Below are 18929 nucleotides of genomic sequence, written 5' to 3' on the forward strand. Positions count from 1 at the left end.
TGAGATTGGATTTTGATAAAGTAATAAAACAGCGTCGTTTGGTCATAGGGTAAAATGGTAATCTTCTATTTCCGGTTAACTATGGTGACAGTGACTTTTAATTTTGTCCTTAAATGCAACTTTTTAATAGTTTGGGGGCCAATGCTAATTCAGGGGGATTTTGTGCAATTGCCTAATAGAACAGGGAGTTTATTGCACTTTACTTTTTTATAAATAAAATATTTTTACAGTATATATACCATATATATGGGCTCACAAAAAAATTTGGGGGCCCTCCAAAATTAGGGGACCTCTGCGGTGGCACCACCTGCACCATCCAAGGGCTGACCCTAATTGGAACCAAGACTCCCCTAGGTTTGGGGTCTACAGACTCTCACTAACGTTTCCTTATTAAAATATATATCAAGTGAGACATGGTTGATAATACTCCGTAGTCTTTCAAAAGAGAATGTTAGGATTTCAAGTCTCCATAGAATATTGTGGGTGTGTGGATATATTTTTTGTCAATAATTTTTTTTTTTATAAATATATTTACCTTTTTTATCAAACATTTTTGTTAGATTATGTTTACAAAAAAATTATCTTAAATTATATGCTAATCTCCATATGCGCATCTCTGGTGCAATTGCAAGAGGAAACTAAAGTACATTAGCAAGATTGCAAAAATGCCAACAACAAATTGATATCATATAAGCTAATATTTTAGTTGCCAGTTGTTAAGAAATAAATTCTATAGCGTATAAGTTATTAAAATACATTTTAAATATTTTATTTTTGTAAGGCATTTTTTTATCAGGCATTTTTTTAATAATTTTTCGTAAGTATATTTTTTTTATTAATATTTCACTAAGGTAACCTTTTTTTTAGTGGAACCAAAGTACTAAAAAGAAAAATAATTATAAATTTAAATTTAATATTAGAAAATTAAAAAAAATATTGAGAAAAAAATTAATGTTTTAACAATGTTTTTTTTTTTTTTACTCTTTTTTACCACTTCTCTTTTTGAACGCAGGTTATCATTTTCTTATCAATATCAGTGTTAGAGGTTAGGGAATATAGGGAGAGAGAGAGAGAGGGTGTAAGGCCTTAAACACGGACTCTCATATTTGAGCAATCCAATCACTCGATGAACAAGTAACTTGTTCAGTTCTTATCAATATCAATTATTCACCTCTATTTATTTGAGTTGCATTTTTTATACTTTTCGAAATATATATTATTTCATAAATATACCAATACTAATATGATAAAAAACGTATAATTGATTTATAAACTTTTTAAATTTTAATTACATATGTTTAATTTGGCTCCAAACCAAAGTTTCTTGCTCCACCCAAATAGGTTGAGTGCTCGGCTTTTTATGTCGGAGCAATGGAGACAAATTACACCAAGGTTGTTGTTACAGTTCCAATATCAAAATGAATGAACCGAAGTGTTTGGCCGAGGAATGTGTGGATGTCTACTTAAAGATGAGCAATTTCTCTCTAGACACCAAAACCGCTAACTCTCCCCGTCTCTCTGTCTCATGGATGCTGCAAAGATGGACGAGCCACTGTCGCCGGCCGGCCGGTTATTCCTCAGTCCAGAGATGAACCAAATAATCACCTGCGTCATTGGCCAAAAACACCCAATTGACGTGGACGCCGTGAAGGCCGAGATTAGCAACTCCGTCATGCTCACACTCCCCAGATTCAATAGCTTGATGGTTAGAGACTCTCGCGGTCTCGAACACTGGAGAAAAACCCAGGTTGATCTCAACCAACACTTCATCGTCCACCTTGAACCCGTTGTCGATGGAGTCAACGACGAGGACGCGATCAACGACTACCTCGCGGAGCTGGCGGTGTCGACGCTCAGCTTCGACAAGCCGCTGTGGGAAATACACCTGTTGATGGCCCACAAGGGCACCATCTTTCGGTTCCATCACGCATTGGGCGATGGAATTTCGCAGATGTCTTTGCTTCTAACGTGCTGCAGGAGGGCCGATAATCCTGATCAGCTACCCACTATCAAATCTTTGGGGACTTCTTCTTCCAACTCTACGACCCGTGATCGTAGAGAGTGGAAGTTGTGGAGACTTCTGCAAGTGGCGTGGTTTTCGTTGGTGTTTATCATGGAGTTCGTGTTGAGGAGTTTGTGGGTCAGAGACAAGAGGACCGCCTTGAGCGGCGGTGTTGGGGTCGAGCAGTGGCCCAGGAAAATGGCCACCGCTAGGTTTCAGATGGACGACATGAAGATGGTCAAAAAAGCTATTGCCCACGGGGTATGTTTTCATTTTACTCATCATTTTTTTTTTTTTTTTTTTTTAACTTCTCTTTTTAGTACTACTATTCTTCTTGTAATTTTAAGCGTGTTTGTTGATATTTACTAAAAGGGCATAGAAGAATGAACAATAGTGATGTGAAGCAAAAACTAAAACGCCCTTGTAATATAAAATAATAATAAAATAAAAGATTGAGACGCAGGTAAAACACAAAATATAGTATCCAAGTCAAATCCATATTTTCCCTTTCTCACATTACTACTCTATGGCAAGAATCCTAATATAATTCTCTCACAGTTTTTTTTTTCATAACATTTAGGGTATACAAAAGAATCGGTTGAACCGAAAAATCAAACCGAACAGGGAAGTTGAGTTCGGTTTGATTTTTTTAAAATAGTTTGACTCTTTTATTATTTTATTTTCTCTACTGTTGGAAATAATTTCAAAAAGACTTGAACTAACTATATTTTTATATATTATAAATATGGATATATGTATATGTATGTATATATGGGTCAAATGTCAAAAAACAACCATATAGTATGTTTACATTGCGTATCACACACCTTATATGCAGAAAAAACCTATAAAGTTTCAATTTGGTGCAAATAGGTCCCTCCTGACACATTTAAGTTATATTTTAATTAAATTGCCTCTATATACATATTTTATATATTATTTAAAAATACATCATTTTATGAAATGACAAAAATGGTCATTTAGTAAATGAGGGGTGTAATACACACTGCAAATATTTTATAGGGGTGTTTTCTGCACTTAATAAATTATTGTTGTTTTGAATCTTTTGATCTTAACAATAGATTTAATCGAGAACGTAGTTTTATCACGATTTGAATAGAATGACGACAGTGGGTGATTAACACCCATTTGTTTGTTTATTTTTTTTTTCTTTTTCCAATAAAGATTTAATATCCATTTGTTGCTATGTAAGGAAGTTTATATGTGTGTGTGTGTGTGTGTGAAAATTTATTACAAATTCTAAAATTTAAAAAGTTAAATGTATATTATTTATATATAATGAATAAGTATCTTTAATTTAGTTTTTTTATTATATATTTAATGAAAATTGATAACTATATTTAAATTTAATTGGGAATTTTTTTTTATTTTTTATAATTATAAAATAAACTGAAGTTTTCATTCCATATAATATATACATTAATCTGACAATTATGATAATAATTTTTTATTATTTTTAAGAGAGACTGTTACTGGAAATATATAGAATTTTTTTTTTCTTCGAAAATGTGAGAAAATCCTTAAAAATGGGTTAAATATAGTTAATGTGCACACAACACCCCGATACTATAATATTATTAGCATACCCACTCCCTTGAGCATTTTCGAAAATGTAAAAGGACAAAACGTGTATTACAAAATTGCCATATTTTAGATTTTTGAATGATGGGTGTTTTCGTACAATTTTAAAAGAATGGGGGTATTTTTAGCACACTTTTTCAAATATGAGTGAAAGTCCTACGCAATGTGTATATTAAGAATATTATTTTCTGCACTTGACCAATATATATAATAAAATTTTAAAGTTAACCATTTCACGATTAATAATGAATTTTATGGTTTTTTTTCCGGTAAATATAATGAATTTTACGTTTTTTCTTTCAAGATTGTGATAAAATGGTGCTAATTCTAGTTATAATGATGATTTTCTTAATTATTATGACGATGAATTTGAGTTTAGCCAGTGAAATTAAATAAGACTAGGGATTTGCGATAGAGTAGGTGAGATTTGATTTGATGGTTGAATCTAAATTCGTGAAATATATTATGACGATGAACTTGAGTCGAGCCAGTGAGATTAAATAAGATTAGGGATTTGCGATAGAGTATGTGAGATTTGATTTGATGGTTAAATCTAAATTCGTGAATTATAGCATGAACTTCCTATTCACCAATGAAATCATGAGTAAGTGTTGTCTTACAAAAATTTAAAATAATGTACTATAGTTATGGAAACAACTTATAAATTTATAAATCATTCGAAAAACTTATAAATTTATAAGAAAATATTTAATAACCCTGGCCATACATACAGTCTAGATTAATCAAGGTTCTTCAATTATGAAAAGTAAATCAGTAACTCAAATACAAATTTTAATTGGATTGAATCACCATAATCATTAACTTATGGTTCACAATTATCTTATTTAAGAAATTATTAATTGCAACGAGTGTCTCAAGTCATTAATCAATAATTTCACCTAATAGCCTCCCAACACCTTGATATCATTAATCAATAATTTCACCTAATAGCCTCCCAACACCTTGATATCATTAATCAATAATTTCACCTAATAGGCTCCCAACAACTTGATAAAAACGTTCGTTTGTGTTGCCACGCCTATTTGTATCAATACTTCAATTAATTAATGGAGTGGGGGTGTTCGTGGCCATTAGATCAAGATTTGAGAGCTCCACCATGATATGCTTTTTAATTTTGTGACAGTTGCAGAAATGGTCCGACCAAAAATAGGTGGAAGCATAAATGACCCTTCCAAAAATAGGGAGTCACATAAATAATGAAAGGAAATTGCTTTAAAATCCGATTTTTTGAGGTCTTTGTATGGTGCTAAATTTCTTTAGTGATTAAAGTGAGTGTGTAAATTCTTGCCAAGGTAAAAATGACATAAAAAAATATAATTTTTTATCAAAAAATTATATTTTGAATTAACACAAGCACCAGTACATGCAAGTTATAGATTTCAATACTCATTTTTAATATGACTTATTTATATGCAGACCATTAATGATGTTCTTTTTGGGGTGATATCATCCGGCCTTTCAAAATATTTGGATATTCCAACGCCCAAAGGTGTGTATTGATTATTATATTACAACGATTTTAGAGTTTAAAAATCAAATAACTTTTACTGATTTATGTGAATACGAACGGATATCATCATGATATCATTAATATTTCTAATGTCAAGATGACATTAGTACTTGCTCACTTAAAATTAGTCGTTCTATCATTACTCTCATTACATATATCAGCCATTTGACATATAATTGACTTGACTGAATTGAGTTGAATCATCTCTTCTAGCTATCAAAGAGGGGCTTCAAATTACAGGAGTTGCAATGGTTAATTTAAGATCACAACCAGGATTGCAGGTCAATATTTTCCTCATTTTCTCTCTCCTCTCGTTACAACATGGAAAGTGCGCGCATTTGTTGAATTTTAACCATATGGTTTGAATTAAAATGAATTGATTGGTACCAACCAAGCAGGATGTTTCGGAGTTGATGGCAAGAAGTTCAGGATTACGGTGGGGCAACGAACTTGGTATACTTCTTCTTCCTGTTTATTATCATAAAAGCCGTGCCGATCCTCTGCAGTATTTGAAGAGAGCAATCCTCTGCAGTATTTGAAGAGAGCAAAGAAAATGCTTGACAAGAAGAAACAATCATTGGAGGCTCATTTCTCAAGCAAAGTCTGCAGCTTTGTTATGTCCTATTTTGGAGCAAAGGTGGAGAGTTCAACACTTTGTGTGATACTAAAACTTGAAACTCTAGTTTTTGTTGATGGTGTTATTAATGTTATTGTTTTTGCAGCATGCAACCTCGCTTAATTACAAAATTATCTGTAATACAACATTTTTAATCTCAAATGTGGTTGGTCCACAAGAGGAGATATCATTTGCAGGCAACCCTATAAATTACGTAAGGGCAAATACATCCAGCATACCCCATGTACAACTTCTGAACTCACTTTATTTTCCTCTTGGAAATTGATGCAATATATATATATATATATATGGTTAATGTTGATTGGTATTGCAGGCAATCTTATTGAACATGGTGAGCTATGCAGGAAGAGCTGACATGCAAATCTTGGTGACCAAAGAAATTATCCCTGATCCTCAGGTTTTAGCCAAGTGCTTCGAAGATGCCTTGCTCAAATTGAAGGAAGCCGCTGAGGCAGCCATTAAGACCTGAACAAAGTTTCTCCTGCATGCATTATGATTCCAGTCATTTGAAAGATTCACAATACTATAAATAAAAAGGGTGAATTTTACATAAAATGACGGAATATAAGTGAAATAATAGTGAATGTGATGTAGTTTGAAGAACAATAATGAGAGTTGTAATGTGCTTTTAGAACGGCGAAATATATAATGCCTTGTGATGCCTCAATTTCCTATAATGTAACAGAATGCATATAACGTATTGCTGCGACAAGTTATTGTGTTCTTAGTAATCTAGAATTTCAAATAAAAGAAGAAAGGAGAGTACTTATAGCACATCACTTGAGTAATAAAAGTATAGGTACTTGTAAATCTATTTTCTTTACCACTGTTAATAATTATAATAATAAGAAAAAGAAGGAGAATAATACTTAACGTCCTATTTAATTATCAATTGAGATGGTGTGGTATATATTTACTTGCTAAATCAAAAATAGTAAATTAAATTGTGTTTATTTATTATCGATCCACATTCATATTTAGATGGATATTCACCGATGAAAAACTAAGTATTATCCTAATAATGAAAAACAAACACATAAATAATTGGCCCACTAACTCAATTAAATGTGTGGGTGGACCACCATATAGGGATGAGCCCATGGACCCTTTAGAGTTAGACGAGCTACTAACGTCAGTCGGCCGGCTATTCATCCAGCCGGAGATGAACCAAATAATAATGTGCACGATCGGCCAAAAACACCCAATCAACCTAGACGCCTTGAAGGTTGAGTTCAACAAATCCGTCATGATCACACTCAAGGGCGGATTTAAAGGTGGGAGAAGCTGGGCTTCAGCCCACTCCAAAAAAAAAAAAAAAATTATCATACTACTTTAAGCCAAGTAAAATAATAATAATAATAATAATAATAATAATAATAATGTAGTTTAAAGTTAATTCAGTTCAAAATTAGTCCATTCAGAAAGGTTACATCCGCCCTCACACTCCCATATTCACCAGCTTGATGGTCAGAGACCGTCACGATTGGCCGCCCCTTGATCATCCGCCACGAGCCGGTCCTCGCGGGGCTCAAGGCCGGACGAGGATGCGGTCAACGATTACCTGGCTGATCTGGCGGTGTCGACTGAGTTCAGCTTGGACAAGCCGCTGTGGGAAATGCAGCTGTTGATGGCCCACAAGTGCATCACCCTTCGGGCACATCACGCGTTGGGCGATGATGGGATTAAATGTTATAACCTCAAAAGGACAGTATCATAAATGATTAATTTTAGTTTCGTGGCAGTAGCATAAATGATCTTAACAAAAAACAGATAGCAGAAAAAATGATTAATAATTAGTTTTGTCACATAGCATAAATGATCTTATAAAATTAAAAAAAATCCAAAAATAGCATCATAAATGATTAATAATTATATTTGTGACAGTCGCAAAAATGGCCTTACTAAAATAAGATAGTAACATAAATGATTGACAATAATGAAGGAAAAATTAAAATTTAGTAACCAAACCTAAATAATACTAGTATTATTCTGAAGTGAGAAAAGGTTAGTCACCAAAATTAAAACTTAAATATTAATAAGTGATCATGTAGTGAAAAATTACATAAATATTCTTATCATAAAATATTTTATAATTGGACAAATCCACTATTTTCTTTTCTTACTAACTTTTTTTCCTTTTTTAAGTTTACTCCATTGATTATGGTTTCAGAGACAATAGACTCACAACTGGCCTGCTTATATATATTCCATGAGCTAATCAAATTAGATCAAACTTTAGGCCCATAAGTGTGACAACTCTCTACTTTGAGTGACCTTCCTCTCCCATTATTCAAATTTTCATAGACACACATATACATGGCTACAAGGTTACAATTATGGAAGCACTATGATTGTTATTATTATTTTTAAAAAAAATTTCATAAGCAACAATGATTGTTATCTCTATTTCCCTTCCCATGGTTATGTTTGAGATTTGCCATAAGATTATTACTTTAAGGAATAACTCAATACCTGTTCATGATTACAGCTTTAAAAAAAACAAAAAAAAACAAAAAAAAATCATAATACTCTCTTTTATAAAAAAAATAAAAAATATAAAAGTTATATAAAGATTTGTTAATAGTAACATGATATTTATGCCATTACAATTGGTTTGGAATGGAATTTATTTGTTTTAAGCACTATCATAATTTTACATTCAAATTTGGACTTATCTAAGATGATCTTTATTTCTTTCCTGTAAATAAGTGAGAGATGATCTTTTGTTTCGCATCACTTTTTATGTCATTGGAGGCCACAATTTTTAAATTGTTTAAAAATTTGTATCGGAGAGTATTTAGTTTCACTTTAGATCCATTAATTTGATGTGGACAGGGTTGAAGTTAGATAAAAAACCATAAAGAAACCTTTTTTATTTTTTATTTTTTATTTTATTTTTTTGGTCAACTGCAAACTGTAAAAAAAAAAAAAAGAATTCATAAAGAAGGAGACAGAGGAGGATGACCCCAAAAGAGCTATAAGGGGTAATTTAGTCCTCTTGAAACAATTTTACAATTTTTGATAAACAATCAAGTATTTTTTACTAAATTAACATCAGTTAGTCACTTATTAACAATTAAATTTTAGATTTGGTCACTATTTATCTTTTCATCAGTTTAAGGTCACAATAAAATAATTTTGTTTAATTTTGGTTATCAAAATATAATTTTCCCTTCAATGAAAATGCTAAAAGATCCGATTTTTCCCTAGAATTCTGTGAACGAACCATGACAAATGGCAAAGTACTGCCATGAGGAAATGGTGAAAAAGTCTCATCCAACATGAAATTTTATTATGTTACCATACTTTCTCGTATTTTAGAAAAGAAATTCTCAAGTGTTCACATTTTCATAGGATTAATGTATTTGAAACACTGCTCATGTATGTTTAATGAGTACACCCAAGTTATAGATTTCGAAACTCATTATTAATCTATAAACAATATCACTATATATACCATTAACGATCGATGTCCTTTTCAGAATAGTATCATCTGGCCTATCAAAATACTTAGATATTCGACCGTCCAAAGGTGAGTCTTAATATATATATATATATATATGCTTACATATCACATACAATCACCTTAACTAAATTGAGTTCTACTGACTCATCTAACTCTCAAAGAGGGGCTTCAAATTGCAGGTATTGCCATGGTTAACTTAAGATCACAACTAGGATCACAGGTCAATATTTCCTTAATTTCTCTCTGTTTGTTACATTATGGGAATTGGAAACACATTTGTTGAATTTTAAGTTTATTGTTTGAACTTTGAATTGAATTTAGTACTACTTAACCAATCAGAATGTTTTAGAGTTGTTTGCAAGAAATTCAGAATCACCGTAGCGAAACCAATTCGGTGTACTACTTCTTCCTGTTTATTAATGGACTTGTGTGATTACGGAGGATACTCTTTCGAGTTATGGACAAAAAATTTGATACAAGTAGGTTTTTTTTTAAAAAAATAATAATAATAAATAATATTAAGCAAATTGTATTAATTGAAGAAAAATTACATGGGCCTTCGGCCAAACAATCCAGAAAGCTGGAACCTGGCCCATAGATGACCAAAACCCGGCCCAGTGAGCCTTAAATGGCCTAGATTAAATTTTGTTTCAGGCTAAGCCGCCCGCTTCCTCGATCAGGAACACCGAACACCTCCATGAGCAATTGTCACACCAGCAAGAAGCTTTCCAAGCTCTTCATCATTCCTTACAGCTAACAGCAAATGCCTTGGTATAATCCTATACTTTTTGTTGTCTCTTACTCCATTTCCTGCCAATTCTACAACCTAAACACAATTCAAACCCCACAATTCGAAAACAATACAGTATTTAAAATTAAGCTCTGTGAACTCTCCTTGTGAACTATTGATTGAGACATTTTTGAAATCTAATCAAATCTTTCAGTAAATCACTGAATCCAACACTCTCAATATGGTCAACGAAACAAAAGGATCATTCCAATGTCTCTTGATAGTGTTACTAAAAAGAAATAAGTAAAATAAAAATTCCAAGGTAGGAACCAAATCTAGCACATAACTGTTTGGCATTGCTTAGCAGAGTCAATGATGTTCAAGAAAAAAATAATAATAAATAAATAAAACTCACTCATTTCCCTAGTTTTCTCGGCAACCAAACAGTAATTAGGCCCATTAATTAGGGCGGACTTCAACAGTTTGAATCCAATTGGAAAACAGGAGACCTAACAAAGGAATGGGGTTAAAAATCAAACTCTCAGAAAGATCAAAATTAAATAACTAACCTCACCAAAGCGCCAGATTCAGTCCGAAGTTACATACCAAGTAACATAAAATTCTACATATTTTTTGAACCCATTATTGGTAAGTCCTAGGGTTGGGTACCTCAAAATGGGGAAGCGACTTTTTTTTTTTAACCAAATTCCAGAAGTTAATAATATATAATAACTACCGTAATTATTTAATTCTTAATTACCTCAAGATTGTTCTTGTTTCTTCCTTAGGTACTGTTGCAGAAATCTCATGTTCCTTTTGGTTTAAGAAGAATTTTGTGTCACATGCATATTTACTCCATGTCAGATCAAAATCTTCATAGAATATGATATATTTTTTTTCCCTTTCATGCATTTGTATCGGTCTCATGAAAGGTGTGTCATCTTCAACGGAGCTTCATGAAACTTTAGTTCATCAAATCTGAATGCTCTTGGTAGTCCTCGATTTAAAATTCAAAAATCATTAGCACTCTTCAACAATGCTCTTTGTCGATCCATCGATGATTTCAGAGGGTAACCCAGTTGGTAATATGGTAATTGTGAAGTAGGACAGAATTTTGCACAGTGTACATACAAGTTAGCAGTTGCAGAGAGAGAGGGGGACAAGCTTGAGAGTTGAGAGACAGTGGCTGAAGCTTGCGAACGGCGAACCCGAACTTTTGACACTGAAGCTTGCAAAAGATATGGGTTTTGATTTTTTGAACAATCTGAAATGATATGCCGATATGGGTTTTGAACTTTTGATTCTTGCAGACAGATAGATAAACCGAAATATATGGGTTTTGAACTTCTGATTCTTGTAGATTTTGTAGTTTGCAGTTGCACAGAGAGAGAGAGAGAGAGAGATAGAGAGAGAGAGGATAAGTTCAGAGTGGAGGAGGACGAGAATAGAGATGGAGGCGATTGGGGAGGCTGAAATGATTTGCCTTAAAAATATTTTGTTTTTTTGGTGACCCATCATCCATGGGCCCATAATTTTTGAGCCCTGGGAGACTGTCTTTGTTGCCTTGGGTCAGGGCTGTCTCTGGGCTTATTTGACTTAGGCCTTTGTTTTAATATGGTGGTTAAGATCACAAGCCTTAGAGCAACTCTAATGGGCTGCCAATCTCAAAATATATTAGGTGGGTTTAACTTGGACTCTCCAACCCCGCTCATCCACCGAGCCATATAATCAACTTACCGAGAGTCAATTACCCACAACACTATCCTATAGCTTCCCGAAATGGGAATCACCCTTGACTAACAAGTCTCTGAGATAGACTCCTACAACCCATGAACTGAATCACATCAAACAATTGATCACCCGGTACTGGCATAACCCAAGTCAATGCCTACGCCACCCTAGATTCACAGAGTTCAACAAGTCCCTTTAACAATCATAATCAACACGCTCCCTCGGACCGTACCAAAATAACCAAAATACATGTCTACAACCTATAGACTACATTAGTGACTTAAGCAATCCCTGTCACACCTACCACAAATCGGTTCAAAAAGAACCTCTGCACCAAACTGTGACCCAAGTCACAAACACTAATCTCCTAAGGTCATACATTTTCCCCTCGAAACCCTCACTGGCACACCTGACCTCCATGGTCACAAGAACCCGTCCACCAATGCATAAAACTCACACACAATAAAGACACCATGCCATAAAGTACAGACCCGTTCTAAAGCCGTGCTCTAAGCACCGCACAAAGGCAACAAAAAAAATCAGGATTACTACATACTGAATAGCTCAATCCACGAGCTAGAAGTTTAAGACACTCGTTCGATAAGAACTGACACCCCAAACAACACTGGAGCAACCGAGCTCCTCACCTACTAAGGTCAAAACTCACACAACCATCCATGCCGCAACAAGTACTCTATCGTACCCCATATCATAATACAATTGTGTCCCTTCATTTAAAATTTAAACACCCTGTCTTTCCTTTTAAAAAAAATACTTGCATAAACCGTGCTTAAATAACCGTCACAATACCATACGAGACAGGCTTGCACCTACCATGCTCACTATTTGTAATACCCCTAGTTTTCAAAAGGATAAAATGGGAATATTTTGGTTTGTTTTTCATTTTTATTTAAATTATTGGACTTATTGTTATTTGGTTAAATTAGTTGATTTATTATTATTTGTGTGTATTTAATTTAATTGTTATATAGTGGATTGGTTTATTTAATATTTTGGTTTGTTTTTCATTTTTATTTACATTATTGGACTTATTTGTTATTTGGTTAAATTAGTTGATTTATTATTATTTGTGGTTTGTTTAATTGATTAAGTGTGAATTATTTGTTTTAGATTAATTGATTTATTTTACTTGTTTATTGGTTTTAAATTAATTGTTTAATTGAATTGGTATTTTAAATTAATTAATTATTTATTTTCCTAAATTAAGGGTTTTTAGGGTGTTATGATTAAGTAATTAGGTAGCCGACTTGTAGTTGGGCTGGACTTAGGGTTAGGATTACTGGATTTGGGATTAGGGTTTCAGAGGAGTCTATATATATATAACAATATATGCTGCAAGGGTTTTGGGAGAAAACCCTATTCACGTAATGGTTTATGAGAGGAAAAACAGAGAGGTTCCTTGAGAAGGAAAAACAGAGGGAAATTGAGAGAATCAATTAGGATTGCAGCCATGGATTGAAGGTGGGATCAAGGAAGAAAGAGTCGATGGCTTGTGGAATAAAGCTGGAACAGTGGGAGAGTTGCAGGTAGTTTACAGTTCGTTGCAGAATTTAGCAACGGCGATGAAGGTTTCAAACCAGAATCTTAAGGCAAGTTTCATTCTCTCCTTCCTGTAAACTTGTGTTCTGTGCATTCTAAATAGACTCCAGGAATTTAATTAAAACTTTTAAAACAAATTTTATGCATATTAGTTTAGTCTGAAATTTGGTTAACCGTATACTAACTGAAGATGGCTTCCCTTGCATAAATTGTTAGATTATGTATTAAACCTCTGTAAATTAATTCATAATGCGATGTGGGGTGTTGTTAGGATGGTTAGGAAGTTAGTTAACCATTATAATGGAATTTTGACACTGGTGATCAGACTTTAGATTGTTCATACGTTCGGTTAACTGTGAATGGCGTTTTTGGATACGGTTTTGTTTTGTTTTAGATTTTTGTCAATTAATGCATGCTGGATGGTGAGAAGTTTCTAGGGCTTTAAGAATTTAAATTGAACCCTAGGAATGTTAAAATATTTGGGACAGGAACGTCGGACTTCGCCGGAAACGCAGAAAAATCATCGGACGAAGTAGAGACGATGCAGAGGGGCTCTCAGGGGTGAGAGCCGGCTCTCCATGAGGGGGAGCCGGCTCTAGAAGCCTAGGAGCCGGCTCCAATAAAGGGGAGCCGGCTCCCATGGAAAAAAACCCCTACGGGGTGTTTTCTATAATTTTTTCGGAGTTCTGGGGTTAAACGCAAATACTGAAAATTAAAGGGGGTTTCAAATATGTTAAAATTAACCTATTAAGACCTTTAAATAGTTGGTTATGCTAGGGTGCTAATCTTAAGGGGCATCAGGAAACAGAAACATGGAATAGGCATGCTGTCAAGGAAGGATGAATGTTTAAGTTAATAAGTTTGTTTTAATAACTTAAACTGACTGGTATCGAATTACTTTTGGGATATTATATAAATTATTTATATACTTTAATGGAGGCCAGAAAGTTCGGTGTGGGTTATGGGCATAGACAGTATTAACTTAAATATTAAATGGTATGCTGTCAGGAATGGTAGGAATTTTAGTTGCTAGTTTTGGTTTAGCAAACTAAATGGACTAGTGTGGGAATACTGTTGGGGTTTCATATAATGAGCAGTTTGGAATTCAGAGTGTCATATTATATCAGGCACAGGTTTTGGAGTGGAGGATCAAAGGGACGTCATGTGGTGTAAATGCTAACTTTTATGCTGTTAAGGATTTATGGAGGGTTTCATTACTTGTCTTTGTTTTGGCAATTTAAATAATATGGTATGAGAGGATGGTTTGGGATATCTAGTATAATGTATTTAGTTCATATTTCTAACTGATCATTATAACAGGTTATGGATGTTAATTGATGAACTGTTTAACTTCTGTTTTATCAATTGTATGGATGTGGATAATATAAATTGTTTATCAATACTTTAACAATTTGTTTGGAGGATTAATGATTATAATCATATACTGGATGCATAGTAGGATCTTAATAATATCTGTTTTCTATTGTGCTGGTTTCTGGATTTATTTGATGTTCTAATGAATGTGCATCGTTTATGGATCATTTGCATTATATGTACCGGTATGGGACGGTGACATATCAGGGATGGATTAGATCAAATAGCTAAGTCCTACCCCTTCTTACATGCGGAATGGATTAACTAAAATAGTTAACTCCTACATGGATACATGTCTTGTCAACTAAAACAGTTGAACGACATAATGGATGCTTGTTTTATCTTTCGGCATTAGGAAGGAATTTATATATATATTTATGGTACTGTGATACGAGCTTGAGTCTCCTGATCACGGTTAGGGTGCGTATATTGCAAAGGTTGAGTAGCTAGATATAGCTAATGTTCCCTGGTGGGTCTAGGTACTTGGCCGCTGAAAAGCGTGTTTTATATGTCACCTTCTACCCAGGCTGAACTATGCTATAGGCTAGTGAGCATCCTATAGTGTGTATATATATGTCTATGGACTATTGTAGATATTGTCGAGCTATCTAGGATGTATCTGCGTATCGGGTTTATGTACGGATTGTAGTAGGATGGAACTTGCATGTGGGCCTGACCCACCTTTATTTTTCAGGTGTTCGTGAGTACCAGGCTTAGGGTTTGATCGTGGTGATGCAGATACAGTCACTCACTCTTCCGACTACATAGGATTTTCTTTCTTATTTTGGTTTTGGATTTTAATTCTGTAAATGTTTTACCAGTTGGAAATATTAGGGGTCCACTAGATGGATTCCCGAGTTGTACGGATTGGAAAGTTTATTTATATTAAAACTTTTATTTTGGAGGTTTTACAATTAGAATTCTTTTCAGCGTATCATTATTTTATTATTAATTCAGTTTTATTCTTGCTTGTTTATATATTAATTGTCTGATATCCCTCGGATCTGTGCTCGGACTTGATCACCCGTGGCTCTAGAATCGAGGGGTATCACACTATTTGCTACATTATTATTTAAAATAAAACTGCACACATCGTGCCTACCACTTGCCGTTACCACTTAAATCACACATGTCATCATATCTTAATTAATATGTTCTCAATTATTTATACATTTCATCGTCATGGCCATATAACACACATTTTAGCAATCAACTACGTAAGCATATGAACACTTAGTAAATAAACGTGTCTTTTAAAACCATAAACACATAAGTAATTAGGCAAGTAAGCATGTTTCTCAGATAACAAATACTTTAACACATAAGTACATAAATAATGCAATCCACTTTCCACACAACCCTAGATAGGCCTCTACCCGTCGTCCTACTGGTTTTCAAACCATTGCTCTGATACCAAATTTGTAACGACCCGAATCCAAGGGTTAGAATCGTTAACCGAGTCCTTATCCGAACCCGAGATCAACTAAGGACACTACCGTCCTTTCCTACATGAATACATAATATACGTGTCATCCCAGGGTTTTTTTTAAAAAAAAAAAAAATAGTAATAGCAATAATAATAAAAAGAGATCATAGCTACAACATATGTCAAAGCAGTCCACTAACCCATCGAACCCTGTGGAGGAGCGTCGTCCGCCACTTCCTTCCCGTGACCTGAAAAATGTTAAATATATGGGGTAAACAAATTGCTCAGTAGGTGGTGTCTAAAACACACCTCTTGTGATCTTGTAAATCCAAATAAGAAATAGGAAAAAGAGCAAGGATCATGCCATTACCGGAATAAATATAACCACAACATCAACAACAATAGTCCAAGTCGTAACAAACCATGCCATGCTATGGAATGCAATGTCATGCGTATCACTCCCTGTTCCGAAACATTTCTGTTTCAATCTCCAAACCGTTAGTGTAATCCGACCCAAGGTACCTCCATGGCGTCACGAAAGGAGGATTGGCTAACCATCCACGACCACAAGGCATCTCCAAAGCGTTGCATTCGGCCTAATTAGCTCAACCATACTCCCCTCTAGACTACACTAACACCACGGACCACTAGGCGCCTCCTAGGCATCCAGTTTTCGCAAACACTTTTAGAAAAACTTTTTCCCCAAAAATAATTGCATTTGTTTTTAAAACAAACTTTTCCCTTTACTTTCCCAATGACAATGCATGAATTATGCAATTCCTTTAATGCCATGACAACATAGAATCTCATACATATTATCCGCATCATTTAAGCATGTTTTAAAACATGAATTTTCACACAATATCGCATTCTCATATTTTCAAATTATGGTATTTTACATACTTTCAATTCACAGATCCAACAATTAAATTCTACACATTCCATCAATGTCATATTCACATTTTGAAAAGAAATTCTAAATTTATTTCTATAACTAATAATCCCAATTTTTACTTTTATTTTCATAACTAATAATCCCAATTTTACATTTATTTTTACAACCAATAACCCCAATTTTACATAGCAATTGACAAACATTTTACATATAACTTGTCATAATTAAGCATGCTTTTCATCACAACAAATTAATTAAGTTCATAGGTTCAATTAACACATCACATCACTTAGCATCATGAATACAACTAAATACAATCACCATATTCAACATAACTAAAACTAAGCATGCTTATGACCAACTTTAGAAGGAAAAATTCACAAAGAATCAAAGAAATTGTAAATTAGAACACCCCTACTTCACTTAGATGCAAAAATCTCCAAAGTGAGTCAAAAATTCAAAATTCCTAGAGTGCACCGAAACTGAAATTGCTCACACCCACTTAAAGATCTCGATGCGCTCTTTAATTTGCCGCAAACGACACCCAAAAATACCAAATGGTGAGAGAGACATCAAAGCTTAAAGCTTTGAAATGGAAAAGAAAAATAAAAAGAGAAGGGAGAAAGAGAGGTATGCCGAGAGAGAATAAGGGAAGAGAGAGAAACTGATGGCCATAAGGCCATTTGCAATGAAAAAGGTGGTGGTGATCCCACCATTTTTAATTAAAATTTTCTTTTTTTTTTCCTTTTTATTCTTCACCACACATTTAATTATATATATATATATATATATATATATATATATATGAGTCATAACATTACATAAACTCACCGCAGAATAGTTTACAAAAATTATGAAATGTAAACTTATCCAAACAAGTGCTTTAAAATAAAATAAACTAAATATATATATATATATATGAGTCATAACATTACATAAACTCACCGCAGAATAGTTTACAAAAATTCTTCACCACACATTTAATTATATATATATATATATGAGTCATAACATTACATAAACTCACCGCAGAATAGTTTACAAAAATTATGAAATGTAAACTTATCCAAACAAGTGCTTTAAAATAAAATAAACTAAAAAAGTTACTCCGTATTTATATAAGACATGTATAATTTTTTCTTTTTTTCATCGTTGTCCATATAAATAATGCATCATCTAACTATATATATATATATAATTTAAATGTATATATATATATATATATATATATATATATATATATATATATTTTTTTAAAGATAAAAAAATATCACATGAATATGCACAAGTACATCACACTACAATAACTGAAACGATCAATATTTTTTAAAGTTGGCATGAAAAAATGAATATGATTTATTAATCTTTTCATATGTCTACCACATGTGCATTATTAGGGCAAGTTTAGAGTCGAGAACAAGAATAGAGATGGAGGCGATTGGGGTGGCTGAGAGGGCAAGTTCAACTAAAATGATTTACCCTAAAAATATTTTATTTTTTGATTTAGAGTTACTAATAATATAATCAAATATATCATTTATATTTTATTTATTTTTAATGAGGCAAATAAGCTAAATAAAATACAAACACTCAAAAAAAAAAAAAAAAAAAAAAAAAAATGGTTGTTGAAAATTGGTAGTTAGGAATGGTAGTTGAAAAAGAATGGTTGTTGTATAAAAAAAATTAATATTTTTTATTAAATGCACCATTGGAGCAAAATTGTTAAAATATAGTATTTTAACACTGTAGCTCCTCTCAAAATATAAATTTGGCATACAAAAACGGTATTTTGCATTGGAGATGGTCTTACTAGTGCTAATGGAGTTCCTGTTGAAACCGAAACTGAAACTGCAATTAAGTAGGAAATCCTGTCCTACTACCATTCTACACTGGGGAATGCAGCCTCGTTCCTACCCAGGTGCTGACACTCGCACTCCATATATCTCAACATTATTTCCATATGTGTTCATTCCAC

General features: G+C 33.4%; 1 protein-coding gene and 1 pseudogene across 6 annotated transcripts; one reads left to right on the forward strand and one right to left on the reverse strand.

Moving 5' to 3' along the window:
* Positions 1 to 1289: 1289 nt before the first annotated feature.
* LOC132294100 (wax ester synthase/diacylglycerol acyltransferase 11-like) lies at positions 1290 to 6574 on the forward strand (annotated as a pseudogene).
* Positions 6575 to 9707: 3133 nt separating this feature from the next.
* LOC132294101 (probable histone H2A.3) lies at positions 9708 to 17733 on the reverse strand. 6 transcript variants are annotated; one of them, XR_009477971.1, is made up of 3 exons: positions 17373 to 17732; positions 16260 to 16307; positions 9708 to 10057 (listed from the first exon to the last, which is right to left on the reverse strand). XR_009477971.1 is itself a non-coding variant. In XM_059791831.1 (3 exons), exons 1-3 carry the CDS (start codon positions 17525 to 17527, stop codon positions 9915 to 9917), a joined length of 273 nt encoding a protein of 90 aa, XP_059647814.1. In that variant the 5' UTR covers positions 17528 to 17716; the 3' UTR covers positions 9708 to 9914. The 6 variants fall into 6 exon arrangements, 2 of the variants coding, with proteins under 2 accessions (XP_059647814.1, XP_059647816.1); XR_009477969.1 differs by having other exon boundaries at positions 9708 to 10064; positions 17373 to 17729; XR_009477970.1 differs by having other exon boundaries at positions 9708 to 10064; positions 17457 to 17721.
* Between the last annotated feature and the right edge of the window lie 1196 nt (positions 17734 to 18929).

This window comes from Cornus florida, unplaced genomic scaffold, assembly GCF_030987335.1.
Source record: "Cornus florida cultivar Cherokee Brave unplaced genomic scaffold, ASM3098733v1 CherokeeBrave_3.0.0_Hap2_Chr02, whole genome shotgun sequence".
Classification (NCBI taxonomy): Eukaryota; Viridiplantae; Streptophyta; class Magnoliopsida; order Cornales; family Cornaceae; genus Cornus; species Cornus florida.